Source organism: Salmo trutta, chromosome 2 (genome assembly GCF_901001165.1).
Source record: "Salmo trutta chromosome 2, fSalTru1.1, whole genome shotgun sequence".
NCBI lineage: Eukaryota > Metazoa > Chordata > Actinopteri > Salmoniformes > Salmonidae > Salmo > Salmo trutta.
Genome location: NC_042958.1, coordinates 14,403,463 through 14,421,290, shown reverse-complemented (window position 1 = coordinate 14,421,290; position 17,828 = coordinate 14,403,463). Strand labels below are relative to the sequence as shown.

The 17,828-nt window shown below is 43.3% G+C and overlaps 2 protein-coding genes across 2 annotated transcripts; both read right to left on the bottom strand.

The window, feature by feature from the left end:
- Positions 1 to 116: 116 nt before the first annotated feature.
- LOC115151444 (protein Aster-C) lies at positions 117 to 9,613 on the bottom strand. The gene is made up of 13 exons (XM_029695381.1): positions 9,339 to 9,613; positions 8,396 to 8,520; positions 8,042 to 8,192; positions 7,248 to 7,404; positions 6,890 to 7,030; positions 6,602 to 6,720; positions 6,354 to 6,496; positions 5,721 to 5,824; positions 4,983 to 5,159; positions 4,746 to 4,812; positions 2,435 to 2,554; positions 1,835 to 1,940; positions 117 to 1,726 (listed from the first exon to the last, which is right to left on the bottom strand). Exons 2-13 carry the CDS (start codon positions 8,491 to 8,493, stop codon positions 1,661 to 1,663), a joined length of 1,449 nt encoding a protein of 482 aa, XP_029551241.1. The 5' UTR covers positions 8,494 to 8,520; positions 9,339 to 9,613; the 3' UTR covers positions 117 to 1,660.
- Positions 9,614 to 10,380: 767 nt separating this feature from the next.
- LOC115148802 (protein Aster-B-like) lies at positions 10,381 to 17,655 on the bottom strand. Its single transcript, XM_029691045.1, has 7 exons — positions 17,442 to 17,655; positions 15,368 to 15,480; positions 13,259 to 13,385; positions 12,929 to 13,029; positions 11,972 to 12,067; positions 11,644 to 11,724; positions 10,381 to 10,434 (listed from the first exon to the last, which is right to left on the bottom strand). The coding sequence occupies exons 2-7, from the start codon at positions 15,458 to 15,460 to the stop codon at positions 10,381 to 10,383; spliced, it is 552 nt and encodes a 183-aa protein (XP_029546905.1). The 5' UTR covers positions 15,461 to 15,480; positions 17,442 to 17,655.
- Between the last annotated feature and the right edge of the window lie 173 nt (positions 17,656 to 17,828).

The window sequence follows — 17,828 nt, the reverse complement described above, 5'->3', positions numbered from 1 at the left end:
GATTAGAGCAGTAGGTTAAAAGTAGAAAGATGGGTTATGCTGACTGTAGAGTGCTTTTAGCCTGACCGTGATCATAACATGTCCCTATCTTACAATACATTGAGAAGACTAACACGGCAGGAAAGTGTTTCTTTATTCAAAGCAACAATACATTACATCTTTGTCTAACAAATGTACAAAATAGCCAAAAAATTATACAGTGTGTGTGTGTGTGTGTGTGTGTATAAACTATTCACATCCAATGGTTCACATTGATTCCATGTAACAACGGTAAGAAGATTCCTGTGCTTTTATTTAAAAGATAAGGATGGGCGTTACATAGTCTGAAGCTATACCGCCACACACAGAAATGAGTGGTATATGCTGCACAAAATGAACATTTGTCATTGTAAATTGTAATTTACAATAATAACAATTCAAACAAAGTTAAAAAGGCACTAGTGTGGATTCAACTCAGAGTCCAGACCAAACTTGTGGTGGTCACATTCTTCTAGTGGACGTACACAAAAGCAGTGCAGCATTTTAGTGCTGTGGCTTCTTGAATGGGTTTGGCATGTGGATGGAATATTAATTCCACAACAGCCACTAACCCTCTAGCCTAGCCTAGCCTAGCCTACATGGGACAGCTATCAGGATTAACAAAATGTAATAAGTATTATTCAATCGGGATGTTTTGGTTCTAACCAAATGCTCCTGAGAAAGTTCACCTGGGTCACGTTCAGTGGGGTGCAATGTTATAGAACGTTCAGATAAAAAAATATTATGTAGAACAAACTCATGTAGAATAAGGTTACATGACAGGTCTATAAAAGGCATTTATATCTGCAGCGTTCAGAACATTGCACCCTTCTGAACACAACCCTGATATTGAGGTCTGCTGTACATCTACAAACCAGCTGAAAAACCCCAAACCATCCAAGGCTAACATTTTTTCATCTTCTCAACTGCATATTTATTCACATTTTCACAAGAGCAGAAACCCATGGGCATCCAAATAAACTATTAAAATTACTTTCTGAAAGCCTTCTAATTGAAAAAAAATAAGATTCAAAATTAATCTAAAAACCATAAAAAGTACACAAGGCACTGTGCAAAAAGTAAAAATATTTCATGGATTCCTTACATTGGCATTCATTTCTATCAAAACATTGGCTCTCATCTGCTGTGCTCATCACACCATCGGCTCACATCTGCTGTGATTGGCTTGTCAATCGAAGGGGTACGCAGTACACAGTGAGGCATGCAGTAGAACTTCTAACTTAATCACAGTAAACCCAGCACCAACATTAAGGAAGAATAAAGAACTACCAAACTGAAAACAGAACCCTACATAAACCCCAGTCGTCTCCCAGTGTTGGTGATGGTTGGGAACCTTTTTCTTCCTCCACAGCGCAGTGCCGACAGTAGAACTTTGATAAGAATTTGTTCTTGACTGACTTGCCTAGTTAAATAAAATAAAAATTAAAACATCCATCTACCTGGTACCACACTATTAAAGGCCCTGGGACTTGAACCATTGTTGCTCTCAGTAACAAGTCTGTGCATGAGTCGTCCCTTTAGCAACACCCCTGGTTACAAGAGAGTCCTCAGAGGCGTGTCCCTGTAGCCTTTACAACCCCAGGCTTCAGAGGGCGTAGTGAGGTCGCCAGGTGTGACGGTGTCACTGCAGAATTGCTGTTCTGTTGGTTACAAATTTCTGCTGAAGCAGCGACAGAGAACTGCGGAGCTATGGGGAAAAGAGGGGAAAAACTGTCATTGTCTGTACAGACACAGAAACACCTGCAGGAGGAATTCGGGAGCCTGTAACACAAACATAGCTGGTCGTTTGACTGACCTGCTCCAATAGGTTAATGGAGTCCTGCAGCACTGCTTTCAGCAGCAAAGTCTCCTCTCTGGTCCTGTATGTTGGGGCCGGTTCGGGAAAGAAGTCAGCAGCAAAACTGAGGAGACATAGTCAGCATGACGAGAGAGAGAGAGAATTCCACAACAACCCGATCCTGTCAGATCATTGATTACTCCAAGAAATGATGAACGAAGGTTTTTCCTGACTTGGATGCATGCTAAGGGGACGTGGCTGACCTGCAAACCGATATACTGTATTTATTTTCTAATTGATTATAATTGTTAGGGTTAGGTGTTTGGTAAAGTTTAGGTTATAGATTGTCTGCCGTTTCCTACTAGCACTGACTTTGCTGATAGCTTCTTTATTGAGGAAAAATGTACTGACTATGACTGTGATATGTGGTTGTCTCACCTAGCTATCTTAAGATTACATTTACATTTACGTCATTTAGCAGACGCTCTTATCCAGAGCGACTTCCAAATTATAAGATGAATACACTAAGTCGCTCTGGATAAGAGTGTCTGCCAAATGACTAAAACATCAAATGTAATGTGAAAAGTGCAGGCCGTCGCCCGGTGTGCAGCAGCCTACCTGCTCTCGGTCCTCTCCCGGAGGTGGTGCTTGGTGCTCAGGTACATGCGGTTGGCCACATCCTCCATGGCCCACAGCTTAAAAAACAGCCCCAGGTTCAGTACTGTTAGGATCAGCAGACTGGGAACACACAGCCAGAGAAAGAGGCAGTGAGGTTTCTGATTACCTGGCTAAGTTCAACACACACCTAGCTAATATACTGCACCTAAGTACTGTTTGAGCTCATGAAGCAGAATGTACTCATAGCAAGCGGTACCGGAGCGCCAAGTCTAGGTCCAAGAGGCTTCTAAACAGCTTCTACCTCCAAGCCATAAGACTCCTGAATATCTAATCAAATGGCTACCCAGACTATTTGCATTGCCCCCCCCCCCCCTCTTTTACACTGCTGCTACTCTGTTATTATCTATGCATAGTCACTTTACTATGCATAACTCTACCTACATGTACATATTACTAGTGATGCACCGATATTACATTTTTGGCCGATACCGATATCCAATATGTTCCTTGCCAAAAAAAAAAACGATACCGATATTTACAATTTTAGCAGCCTTTTAAGCATTCTACTACAATTAAATAGTTAACACACACACACAGATGCAGCGGTCTAAGGCACTACATCTCAGTGCAATAGGCGTCACCACAGTCCCTGTTCAAATCCAGGCTGTATCACATCCAGCCGTGATTGGAAGTCCCATAGTGCGGCGCACAATTGGCCCAGTGTCGTCCGGGCCATCATTGTAAATAAGAATTTGTTCTTTACTGACTTGCCTAGATAAATAACAGGTTACACACACCACACTGACCAAAAAGTTATTTTGTTGGCATTTACGTATGTCCCCATTACCAGTAAAACATCATCAAAACCTTTTTATTTCACTTACTTGCTGTGCTGTTTCGTTGTTCAGTCGTTTAATTCTCAACCAGGATTTCTATGGAACGCCGTTTGGGTCTTTGCGTCGTGTCAAATAACACAACATCTGTTTCAGTAGCTATATAGTTAGCTAGCACCATTCTACTATGTATTCATTTGGATTACTGTCAATGACACTTATTTTGAAGGCAAACCGCAAATTCCACTATTGTGCCTAATCCTTACTGTGGCTAGCTTCACAACACATAACCCGGTGCGGTAGAGCCTCACTAGCCAGATGAAGCTAGCTGGCTGCTTATAACGTTAGCTTTGGGCAACAGGGTTAAGTTGCTGACTAGCGATTTATTTTCATGAACTGAAGTTCAATTTCAATAGGCGAACAACAAGTGGCAACCTAGCTAATACTTACTCACAAGGATTCCTAAATCATTGCTAAGAATAATGAAAATGACTGCAGGTTCTACTGGTCATTGTTTTCAGGCTGGTTGTATTGGTGCTAGCTAGGTACCAAGCTAAAGCTAGCTACCCCAGAAGTTGCAGTCAAACAAACTATGCTTTATTACCAACACGGTATTGTAAAGATATCGTTCGTGGCTGGTGTTAGCATACTTTTTTGTACAGCTTTGACACGCAAAAACCCAAACGGTGTTCCATAGTATGTATGTCATGAAGCTAATAGCAGTGACGTTATTACTGTGTAACTCCGGTAGGGAAACATCTGAAAAATAGCGCACTTGGTAGTGTGTACCAGCACTCGACCAGTCGGCTAAAGCCAACATCACCCATGACAGAGAACGGTTGATAGTCAAGGGTAATGAATTCCATTATCTTGGCTTTAATGGATTTCACCTTTGAGTTGTCTCGCTGAAATGTTGTTACTCTTTGAAATAACTGCTCGATCCACACAGCAGACATTGTGGGCTAGTTTAGGAATGCTGTGTTGCACGTATAGCGCAAAATTGTACGTGGCGTCATTACGTCACGTACCTACGTTATTTGGGTATGCACGTCAGTTTAGTCATTGGTTTTGCACATCGGGGCATTAAACTAGACATTGGCCAATACCGATGTTGGCATTTTAGCTCATATCGGACGATTACGATATATCACACATCCCTACATATTACCTCGACTAACCGGTGCCCCCGCACATTGACTATCGGTACCCCCTGTATATAGCCTCGCTATTGTTATTTTACTGCTGGTCTTTAATTATTTGTTACTTTTATTTCTTATTCTTTTTAGGTATTTTCTTTTTAAACTGCATTGTTGGTTAAGGCTTGTCAGTAAGCATTTCACTAAGGTCTACACCTGTTGCATTTGGCACGGGTGACATAACATTTGATTTGAAGAAAGTACACACACAGAGACAATAGAAAAGGTTCATGATGATTTACAGCTACACCGTTTGAGTGTTGACTGGTGGTGTCGACTTACATGACACTCATCCCAGCTATGATGGTAGAGATGTTCCAGCGAGGTGGACCCTTCATATCTATGGGATCTGACACACAACCGGGAGAGAGCGGAACAGCTTGAACGGAAGACATATGACTGTGTGTCTATTGTAGGTCATTTGACTGATTGAGTGTTTGTGCAATGCCCTCATATAGTATGTGTAATGTTATCCATGTGTTAGAAGATGGTTGTTAAATAAACAGAACATGTATGTACCCGTCTTGCCCTCTCTGTGAGGGTCTAGGTCGGGCTCGTATTGCTTGCTGGGCTTCAGGTGCTCCTGTAGTGTCCGACTGAACGTCCTTCTCCGCCAATGACGCAACCCGCCAATCATCTTACCGGAGTCTCCGCATCCCTGGTTCAGCTCCGCCTCCTCTTCCATCAGCTCAGATTCTGTGATGACATAGGGTCAAAGGAAAAGTTGTGTCAAATGTCTTGGAAGACAGGGGTCAATAGATGACTAGAGGTGGTAGGGGTGATGTAGAGAGGACTGCCGTGCAGTCTGTAGGGAGGTTGGGTGCTAATCGACATCTCATGAGGAGAGTTGGACTGTCAGTGTGAGTGCAGGGCTTTGATTCAGATCTAAACTAACGAGACTGGAGAGGGTGAGTAAGAGAAGAGCAGAGGAAGGGTTGGGAGATTGGTCGTTATACAGTATAGGAGAGAGGGAGCTGGACAGAAACCAGTGAAGCACCAACATACAAAGAGAGCATGGGCCTATTATGGCTAACCCAACACTCACAGGCAGAGAGACTAATTGGAGATTGAGAAGTGGGGAGGCAGGAAGACCGGCTCTCAGAGGAAGATACACTCAGAGAGATCAGCCAAACAAGAAGGAGAGACTTGAAGAACTACAGAGAAAGAGGGGACAAGACATACAGATATTCTTAAAGATGGAGTGGAAAGAGAGATATAGAGAATAGATCTCCAGGGCTGCAGCAGCCTACTGCCCACCCAGGTGTCTGAAGTAGTCCTCCAGGCCACTCCAGGAGTTCTTGGTGATGAAGGACTTGACCAGCCCCCACGGCTGCTTCTTATACTTCACATCAGTGTACACCCTGAACACACAACACCAGCACATCAACTCTACAGTTGTAATTGAATAGTAATCAAATGATCTATATTCACATTCTGTAATGTGTAATTAGTAGCCATAAACTCTGAAGTACCAAACATTTAGTATTTATTAAAAGAAGTCTGTCAACCGCTGGACACAGCAAATAAGTGCTATGAAGTCACAGACCTAGGATATGAGCTTTATGCCACTAGAGGAATGACTCCAATAAAGCTGAAAAATGTAATGGAGGGCTGTACAGACAGCAGTGCTGATTTTCACTCTGACTAAAAGCTATCAGGGAGAAGGGAACCAACAAGACATCGGCCCGCAATAGTTGGAAGTGAATTGACCTTTCCTAGGGGATATTGATTAGTCTTTGACACACAAAAACCATGTAAGAGGCACATCGCACTGAACAAAGAGACCGTGAGCGCAGAGAGAAGCTCAACCCCAATACCCTGAAAGTCTTTACCCTAAAGTAAACTGAGCCGATAACAATGTCGAAAGGCTGTGATGTCTCTGCTGCTCACCTGAGTCGACATTTGCGTTTGGAATGGCGGATGATACAGTAGCGGTTCTGAGTGTAGAAGTAGTCGTGGTACGGGACGTCATGTGTGTAGACCTCCGAGTCGACGAGGTAGTACTGACCTTCCCTGAACTCCTTGTACAGGATCTGACAGGGCAACAGAGGAGTTACACACACTCTGGAGAAAAGACATTCCACACACCAGCACACACTACTAAAAACCCGCCACACGCCGTGCAGACCTGGGCTCACCTGGTTCTCCGTGGCGGTGGAGAACTTGCCCACCAGAGGGTTGGTGATGGTGATGGTGTAGTTGAGACTCCTCTTCATGGAGCCGGACGCGTCACTCTGCCACCGTGTCAGGACGGCATCTGACAACAATCACACGTGTTTTGTGTTAACCTATCTACTACTTTATTTGGTACCACATTAGAACAACGCTCGGACAGTCACACTTAAAAATAGCTTGTGAGGTCTAGTCCGTCTTAGTCAGAGGAGAGGACTGTGGCTTATAACAGGGTGGATGGGGAGATGACTCACTGGTGATCTTCCTGGCATTCATGAATCTTCGTATGAAGTGGGATTCGGTAAAGAGCAGTTCAAACATCTTTTCTGCACTGATGTTGAAAACCGTATTCACATAGAGCCTGCCATGCTGCTGGGAGACACTCACCCTCTCCTCTACAGGAGAGGCAGGGAGAAAGATGGGGGGGGGGGGTTAGCATGATCTCAGAGGACTGCCTCTACAAACACATTTAACAGGTCACTAGCATAAAACAAAAACAATCACTTTAAAGTAGAATGCATTTAACAAACACATTTGAGGGTCAATAGTACTACCATGTGCATGCCTGTTGGGTAGAACCAATGAACACACACAGTGGGGGTTCATTCTCACCCTCCTCTGCAGTCTCCGAGCCGCTCTGTTCAGAGAAGCGGTCCAAGTTAGAGTTGAGGTCCAGAGAGAGCTCAGAGCGCTTGGAGACCCGCTCCGGGGCAGAGCGGTCCAGGGATGGGTCAGGAGTACACCGAGACGAGGTGCTGCAAGCATCATCCTGTAGGACACACAATGGCAATGTCACTCTTCCCTGACTATGGAAGCCTTGCTATAAATGTCATCAATCTGACTGGTCATTCACTTGCAATACTCATTAGACAATGAAGAGAATATGTGGAGACAACATGACTCTAAGGCGATTACTTGATATCATCCAAGCCTTGTGTGAGAACTTGTATTTAACCTTTATTTTGACAGGGAGTCAATGCTGAGACAGAGGTCTATTTTCCAGATGAGGCCTGTATAGCACCACAATACACATGGAAATACAATAATCACATTAAACTACACATTTATATGCAGGTTATTATACACAACAAGCAAAACACAATCACATTCTTCAGTAAAAAGTTCCCCTAACAACCTGAAACGCCCTAGAGGCACCAATTCCTCCAATTTTAAACTGTATTGTAGATCATTCGGCACGTAAGGTGCAAGGAAATTATAGGCTGATCTACCTAACTCTCTAGACACCAAAGGAGTCTCCAGAGCTAACCAACCCTGTGAACGGGTTCGATAACTTGTCATTTGAAATCTTAACAGTGATGTTAGATAAGTCTGAAGTTTGTGGAGCAGGGGTTTGTCAACAAAAAGAGTAATGATGTGATCTATGTGACTTCAAAGAGGTGTCGTACCGTGTTTCCTGAGTTGATGGAGCTCTGTCCGAGGGGTGAGGGTAGGTCCTCTCCCTGGGGCGCAGTGGGCTCAAAGGAGCTCTGATCCCCCGGCTGGAGGCGCAGAGTAGACGGCCTCCCAGAGTCCTCTCCACCAGGCCTCACAGTCATGCTGCCACGGACCAGGTGGGTAAACAGGTTGAAGAAATGGGTCAGTTAAGACAGATGTAGGTGAGTGCATGTTGTTCTTTGTGCAGTCCGAGAGAGAGAGAGAGAGAGAGAGAGAGAGAGAGAGAGAGAGAGAGAGAGAGAGAGAGAGAGAGAGAGAGAGAGAGAGAGAGATCGATCCAGGTGTGTGTGAGTAGTCATCCTCACCTGGTGTGTTTCTGCGTGGTTGATTCTGCTGATGTCTGTAGACTTTCTATCTCTACAATCCTCAGGCCCAGGTCATTGCCATAATGCTGCTTGACCATCTGCCACAGCGCCAAACTACTCAGTGGCTAGGAGAGAGGGAGAGGAGCTTGGTACACAGCAAACAGTGGCACTTGAATAGATTTCTGTTATCATGGAAAAGCAACTGCTTTCCTGGTAGTGTCACCACCAATCAGCTTTTTGTAGGTTATAACGTGCGAAAGCTCAATCAAAATTAAAATTATAAGGATGAATTCCTCTATCTGGTTTCCTGTAACATGATAACTATCTTCCACCTGTGCATGAATCTCACACCACCTCCAGTGTCCTAGTTTCAATGAAACAAAACAGCCCTAACCTGCTCCTTACTCTACCACACTGATGTCACCGGATTCAAAACAATACATGCAGTGTGGATTACATTTAGCTCCACCTTTGATTGGAATTCAATTATGACTAGACACATTTTTTTTTAAATACAATTTTATAAAGAACTGACAAAAATATGGCTGGTACCATGCTCATAGTGAAATTGTACACTGTAGCTATTGACTAATAGCTACAAAGCATAATGTTTATGGACACCATGATGCGCCCCCCCCAAAAAAAGACCCAACAAGTTATTTAAAAAAATACGTGAATGGGGGAAAGGGGTGAGTAATAAGGAAATGTAGATTACTTAAAAAATCACTTGAGAGATTGAACAATCGTTGATCCCTTACGAGTCAAAAGAAAACAATTTAATATTATTTCCCATGCAACATAATCAAGTCAAGAAAGCGGCCATATGGAACCACGGTTTCTTTAGCCTAATCCAAACTGTGCACAGCTAATCATAATTTAGATCAAAATCTGTCACTTGCTGCCAATCAAGTAAAAAAGTCAATTTTAAAGTTGTTTTACTTACTTTGTAGCTATTTCGCTCTTTCCCAACAGTTGTTACGTATACCTGCCTGGCAGCTGGACTGAACTATAACCTGTGCGCCGTCACAAAGCAATCAGGAAGTTAGGCGGTTTGCCCAACAATAGGAACAAGAGCTCTCCGCCCATTTATAGAAAGATAGATAGCTTCGATAAAAGCTCTATTAGATGCCAAGCTCGTGAACGTTCAGTGGCAACGGAAATCAGATCTGTTGCCCTGAAGAATGGCGAGGTAACGAAACGACAGCGCTTTCTCGGGGGCAGGGCGTGTGTCTTATGCAAATTAACCTTGCTAGCCACACCTTTGAGGGGTCATTGAACCTTACCTTCATTCGCTAACTCCCGAGCCACACCAGTGTTATTGTGGGGTTGTTTTGACAGCTTCATTCCCTTGGTCCACAGTCTTCCATATTGCACTAGTTGGCCCTATAAATTGCATTTATTCTAGGTCCTAATATGTTTTACTTTTATCTCAACTTTGCTATCAAAAGAGCTAGTGTTATAAGAAACAAAACATTATGAATATTCAGCCTGCCACTTCCCCTTGTATACAACATAACAACTGAATGCCATGGTAACCTCGTTTAGGGACATGGGGCCAGTCTGGGGGGCATGGTGTTCACCCAGGACTGATCAGATAAGAACAGTCAGCCAGTGTAAAGTCACAGAAGCCTTGCATAATACATAAGAATCTGGACAGGTAGCATGAAATGACAGACTAGAGCTATGATCACCATGGATACTACCTAGTTATCTAGTAGTTGGCGTCCATGCAACTGGATCAGTGGGAGAATCTCAATTACATACTCCTCAGGTCCTCTCTCCACGCCTCCTTCTCAACACCCATTGGAGGAGAAAGTCAGTGGGTATGGGACCTCTGGCTTTTCTATCCAATGGGTTTTGAGAAGGAGGCGAGGAGAGGGGACGCGAGGAGTATACAATAAAGATTCTCCATTCGATGAGATATTCTCATTTGTCCTCTCTCCTTCATGACCCGGAAACCGATAAGTCGTCGAGGAGAGTGTCAATTAGTTAGTAGGCGAATGGAGGCGTGTCCTCGCCTCCTCGATGGCTTCCTCCCGCTGAGGAAGCACAGGAGTATTCTACCGGAGTCCTTTGCGGAAGAGTTTAGAGATCCGCCACAACCCCTTTGAATCAGCTGTTTACTCGGAGGAGAAAAGCATGCACATATTTAAAAACAATATGCTACTTTTTATGCTATCTATAAAATGTCCCAACTAGGCCTCCCGAGTGGCGCAGTGCTAGCTGTGCCACTAGACATTCTGGGTTGGAGCCCAGGCTCTGTCTCAGCTGGCCGTGACCGGGAGGCACACAATTGGCCCAGCGTCGTCCGGGTTAGGGGAGGGTTTGGCCGGCAGGGATATCCTTGTCTCATCGCACACTAGCGACTCCTATGGCGGGCCGGGCACAGTGCACGCTGACACGGTCGCCAGGTGTACGGGTGTTTCCTCTGACACATTGGTGCGGCTGGCTTCCGGGTTAAGTGGGCGTTGTGTCAAGAAGCAGTGCGGCTTGGTTGGGTTGTGTTTCGGAGGACGCACAGTTCTCGACCTTCACCTCTCCCTAGTCCGTACGGGAGTTGCAGCGATGAGACAAGACTGTAACTACCAATTGGATACCACGAAATTGGGGGGAAAAAAAATATTTATATATATATATATATATATATATATATATATATATATATATATATATATATATATATAAAGTCACAACTAGCTACATGTCTTTTTACTAACCTACACATTTCATTAGGTACCCCACCTCTGTAAACGTCATTTGCATGATGATGCGCGAGTGAAGGATAGTCATTTCATACAAGTGCATTTGTTTCCACATTTCCTCTCCTTGGTTACCTTTGACCTTTTTCAAAAGGAGGGGAGGACGGAGGAGTAGAGCAAACCAATTGAGAATCTCCCCAGTTTAGCTTATTACCATACTATTGTCCTATTATTTCCTTATTAGCAAGAGTAAGATTGAGTGAGGGGAAGACGATCCTAGATCTGTGCTTAGCGTAACTCCTACTGTTCATATAAATATCCTTGTCATAGAAATGCCCTTCTTTAATCCCAGCCCCCGTCCCCGCAGGAGGTCTTTTGTCTTTTGGTAGGCCAACATTGTAAATAAGAATTTGTTCTTAACTGAAATAAAGGTTCAATAAAAAAATGTAAATATAAACAAGTTGTGCACTTTATGGGGAATAGGGTGGCATTTGGGATGCAGCCCCAGTGAGTGAGGTGAGGTTATGAAGTCGCTGAACTGTGCCTCACCTTGTCCATCAGAGTGTTCTGCCACATCCGGAACACTCCCTGGTAACTCTTCTCTCTGGCTGAGAAGGAAGTGAAGAACAACTGTAGGGAAGAGAGCGACAGAAGCTTGTTAATATTATTGCAGTGATAACCATCCATTGGTTTGCATTTAGGACAGACAGAAGGGATGAGTAACATGTTATTTTGTCAGTGCTGCAGCTGTAGGCCTACTCCTGAGGGGTTAAACCATGAAAAGCACAGGGTCTCTTAGCTCTGGTCCAGGGCGTTGGTGCAACTGTCCAGGGATATTAAACAGAACCCAGGTGGTGTTTGAGTGACTATACTGTACCTTCTCTGAGTCTGTGCAGATCTGAATGGCATTGGGGATCATCCGTGCTGTCTTCTCTCTGTACATGGCCTTGATGTCCCTCAGAGTCAAGGCTATCTACGACAATATAGCACAGTGATGACCTCCAGAGTCAAGGCTATCTACGACAATATAGCACAGTGATGACCTCCAGAGTCAAGGCTATCTACGACAATATAGCATAGTGATGACCTCCAGAGTCAAGGCTATCTATAACCAGAGAGCATAGTGATGACTTCCAGAGTCAAGGCTATCTATAACCAGAGAGCATAGTGATGACTTCCAGAGTCAAGGCTATCTACAACCAGAGAGCATAATGATGACTTCCAGAGTCAAGGCTATCTACAACCAGAGAGCATAATGATGACTTCCAGAGTCAAGGCTATCTATAACCAGAGAGCATAGTGATGACTTCCAGAGTCAAGGCTATCTACAACCAGAGCCATATATAAAAGAGAGTTCTGCCCTTTTTGAACAGCTGCCATGTTGGAACCTTCATTCTCGACATGTTTGTGATGTAACAATACGAGAGCGCCTCTGACAGTTCCCTGTGAAATGACCTGCTGTAATCAAGCAAAACAGAACAGACATTTTTATTGATTAGCAATGGGGATAATGTGTATCCAAGTCAACAAATTGCACATCTGCTTTCACTGAAAACTATCAGCAGTAAACAGCACAACGTGGAAGCTTTAATTATCACTTAGCAACGGCTATTGAGGAGAAAGTGGCGCTCTATGAACGTTCAGAGAGAAGCGGCATTGGCCCAACACTCTAAATACAGTATATCACCCTCTAAAACCAGAGAACACTGACCACATTTAACACGACCAGAATAATGCAATACATACACACATTTACAGCATATCACGATCTGAATAATTAATCCCCAAGACAGAAAACTCCTATTTTCCATCTCTTCCCCATGTGTGAGCTCACCTTTGTCCCCCGAAACATGTTGCTATAGAAACAGAGCCAGTTCTCTGACAGGTAGAGGCGTCCCTGCAGTAGGATGTCTGTCTGGAGGGCACAGGTATAGTCTGGGGAAAGACACAGAACGCACCTTGACACAGGTAAGTACAGCACAGGTGTGCTGGTATATGCAGGTGAGAGAGGTGCCAATGTTTTGTTTTTGAGAGATAATAATAATAATAATAATAATAATAAATTATTATAAATATTATTAGGGTCCATTTCTGGATGGGGCCTCTCTCTCCCCATCTCTCTTTCTCCATTTCTCTCTCTCTCACACACAGACACGTAACTCACCCATGATGAGTCTCTCCGACTCAGGCAGTTCTCTGAACAGCTTCTTGAACTCCTCAACCCTCTGTTTGTAGGTGGGGGCTGGCAGGGCTTGGGGGGCGGCCAGACACTGGCCCTGAGGGTCGGACATCTGATTGACGGGCCACAGAGGTAACATTATAATCACAAAGCTCATTTGAATAGTAATTATTATAGTACAGAGGTCATGCTGGCTTAAACTCTGCTGCATTCAGATTTTTTTCCATACAGTACCAGTCAAAGTGTTTGTTAGGTGTTAAGCCTGTTAAAAAAAAGTGCTTGTCACTGTTGAACTGTGTTTGGGAAATAAAGATAGACATGGTTTTAAAAAGGTAGTGGTCAAATTTCATCCAGTACGGGGTATGCCGTGTCAAGATACAGTACCAGTCAAAAGTTAGGACACACCTACTCATTCAAGGGTTTATCTTTATTTTTACTATTTTCTACATTGTAGAATAATAGTGAAGACATCAAAACTATGAAATAACACATATGAAATCTTGTAGTAAGCAAAAAAAGTGTTAAATCAAAATATATTTTAGATTCTTCAATGTAGCCACCCTTTGCCTTGATGACAGCTTTGCACACTCTTGGCATTCTCTCAACCAGCTTCACCTGGAATGCTGTGGTTGAATCTGTGTTTGAAATTCACTTCTCAACTGAGGGACATTACAGATAATTGTATGTCTGGGCTAGAGACAAGGTAGTCATTCAGAAATAATTTTAAACACAGTCTATGCAACTTATTATATGACTTGTTAAGCATATTAGTACTCCTGAACTTATTTAGGCTTGCCATAAAAGGGGTGGAATACTTATTGACCCAAGACATTTTCCGATTTTTGTTTTTTATTCATTTGTAAAAAATGTTTAAAAAAAATACCACTTTGACATTATGGGGTAGTGTGCTGGCCAATGACACAACATCTCAATTTAATCCATTTTAAATTCAGGCTGTAACACAACAATGTGGAAAAGTCAAGGGGTTTGAATACTTTCTGAAGGCAGATTGAGTGGACAAAACATTAGAAACACCTTCCTAATATTGAGTTGCACCCCTCTTTGCTCTCAGAACAGACTCAATTTGTCAGGGCATGGACTACAAGGTGTCAAAAGTGTTCCAAAGGGATACTGGCCCATGTTGACTCCAATGCTTGCCACAGTTGTGTCAAGTTGGCTGGATGTCCTTTGGGTGGTATACCATTCTTGATACACTTGGGAAACTGTTGAGCGTGGAAAAACCCAGCAGCGTTGCAGTTCTTGACACACTCAAACCGGTGTGCCTGGCACCTACTACAATGCCCCGATCAAAGACACTTAAATATTTTGTCTTGCCCATTCACCATCTAAATGGCACACATACACAATCCATGTCTCAAGTATTGAAAATCCTTATTTAACCTATCTCCTCCCCTTCATCTACACTGATTGAAACGGATTTTAAAACATTACATCAATAAGTGATCATAGCTTTCACCTGGTCAGTCTATGTCATGGAAAGAGTTCCTAATGTTTTGTACACTCAGTGTGTTTATACATATGTATATATTAAAGTGACAGTTGGTCAATACGCTCTCGCTATTCAGTAAATACAGAGAAGACCAGGAACTGAACACTAATGTAGCTGAAAAACAGTATCGGCTCATGAGCTTTGTATACTGTCACTAGCAAATCTCGACAAAAGCTAAATGTGATGAAGTGACGTCATCATAATAGACGGCAGAATGGGCAGAATGTAATGGAACGTCTTCTCCACTAGAGGGCAGGAACCGTTATTGTCCACACCCTTTGGAAATGTCTTTGGCTTCACCACATAAAAACAGACAAACACCATCAGGAGAAAATCATCCTCAATCTTTAAACAAAACTATACAAAGTACAAAAGTGCTACAGTGCAGTTTGAAGTTAGTATACATTACATCATTGGTCTAAAAACCATAGCATCAATAATTCCTAACTAAAGATACATCATCATCATGCAGTGTTTATGTTTGTATGGGTGGGCGAGTAAGCAGACTTTATGACATGTTATACAATGTAGGGGTAAGTGCATGATAGTCACGGACAGGTAAACCGAAGGGCTCTGTATCTTACCTCATGTTCCTCAGAGCTCCACCTGTACTCCCCCATGGAGGCGGTCTCGTCTGTGACATCACTGCCAACCCCTGACCGGGAAACCTGGTCCATCAGACCCACTGTTCTGCTGACTGGATAGAAGAGATGTGTTATAATGATACCTGGTAGCTTTAGAAGGTCAACTCCAGCAGTCCCTATAGAATGACTACTGGACTGGAAATCTTGCTGCTGTAAAGGGGTCTGTTTATGGCTGGTCTCTACTGAAGAAGGTTACACTTTGCAGACCATGCTAAGAAGTATGAGGATGGAAAGGACATCTTATGCAGGTCCATCTTCTAACCCATATAATTCAATTTGAACACAATGAATTACTTGTTATACTTTGCAATGTTAATGACAAGGGATTAGTGATCTACTATTGAATTGAAGTATGTTAGCTCAAAGTTCACTGTAGCCAATGAATAGCATTCTCACATAGATGTTCCTTTGTCCAGGTGTGAAAGGGCAGTGTGGAGTGCAAGAGATTGCATCATCTGTGGATCTGTTGGGGCGGTATGCAAATTGGAGTGGGTCTAGGGTTTCTGGGATAATGGTGATGTGAGCCATGACCAGCCTTTCAAAGCACTTCATGCCTACAGACGTGAGTGCTACGGGTCGGTAGTCATTTAGGCAGGTTACCTTAGTGTTCTTGGGCACAGGGACTATGGTGGTCTGCTTGAAACATGTTGGTATTACAGACTCAGACAGAGAGAGGTTGAAAATGTCAGTGAAGACACTTGCCAGTTGGTTAGCGCATGCTTGGAGTACACGTCCTGGTAATTCGTCTGGCCCTGTGGCCTTGTGAATGTTGACCTGTTTAAAGGTCTTACCCACATCGGCTGTGGAGAGTGTGATCACACAGTCGTCCGGAACAGCTGATGCTCTCATGCATGTTTCAGTGTTACTTGCCTCGAAGCGAGCATTGAAGTTACTTAGCTCGTTTGGTAGGCTCATGTCACTGGGCAGCTCTCGGCTGTGCTTCCCTTTGTAGTCTGTAATAGTTTACAAGCCCTGCCACATCCAACGAGCTTCGGAGCCGGTGTAGTACAATTTGATCTTGGTCCTGTATTGATGCTTTTCCTGCTTGATGGTTCGTCGGAGGGCATGGCGGGATTTCTTATACGCTTCTGGGTTAGAGTCCCGCTCCCTTTAGCTCAGTGCGAATGTAGCCCGTAAACCATGACGTCTGGCTTCCATTCAATTTTACTAATCCATATTTTAAATTGACATAATATGGGCATTGTATAGTCCAATGGTCATCACAATGGATAAATGACCTACAAAAAAAATGACATATCAAGCTCACTTAGATCTTGCTGTATGTGCACTGTATTTTTATGTTATGTCTGTAAACACATATTTTTTTTATACTTTAACATTCCCTGAACAGCACCACCTCGACAATGGACAAACAGTGCTATTGCAACTTTTTTCGTTTGCCAAGCAAGGTTCTTGCACACTCGTTCGGTTCGCCTAGCCAGCCGAACTGAAGCATGCTGACGCCTTTAGGGTAACTGCAGCCTCACTCTACCCGTGTTATCAAGGTACTGTAATGTTTGATAAGGGGCGAAAATGAAATAAACGATTTGGTATCATTTTCGTAAAGGAATTCTGAATAAGTGTGCTTCAAACGTTTTGCTTTGAATGCTTCGCAGCTATCGTCTTCATCTGTGCATGAGAGTGCATCCGACTTAGTTTCCCCAAAAGAAAATACGCGATGCAGTAGTGTTTTGTATTCCCGTACACAAATTCAGGCCGAAACTGAAGAGCGGATGGTTTGAATGCGTTTTGCGGGTGTATGCTCGCTCACTTGACCGCAGTAATTTATTGCACCTTAATCTCTTGAAATGTTTTCGTATTCAGGTCCAACAAGTCCCATTCTGAGAAATTATACAATGGGCAAATAGGTAAAGTTTCGTTCAAATCTAAAAGGGTATTGTCAAAAAGTGATTGAATTCAAATGGATTTACTCTGCGTCTTCATCATCCACCGTGTCGGATCTCTTCGGGGATACTAATAGGCAGTTAAAAGACGGCGAACATTCATAACCTACCTGGAAACGACACAAGAGATTTATCTTCTGCACCGAGTTGTATGTGAGTCTGGGATGAATGAAGGTTTGTTTATTCGCGGATACCTGTAAACATGTCACCACCGGCTCCGTTTGACCGCTCTCAGATCTCATTAACGCAAAACTAAATCAGTAATGTGTACATCTAGGTTTACTAAAATAAATGGCAGTGGCGTCATATAGCCAATGTGCTACAAATCCATATACCTGGCAACAGGTATCACCTGACCCTGCCCATAAGGGAACATTCCATGAAGGAGATGTCACCATCCTTGTGCTTTGTCTATTACCATTTGCGTACTGATGGCTGTCTAATGGGTCTAAAAATAGCCATCATTCTCTGTTCACAGATCTTGTTCTGGAGGTGCT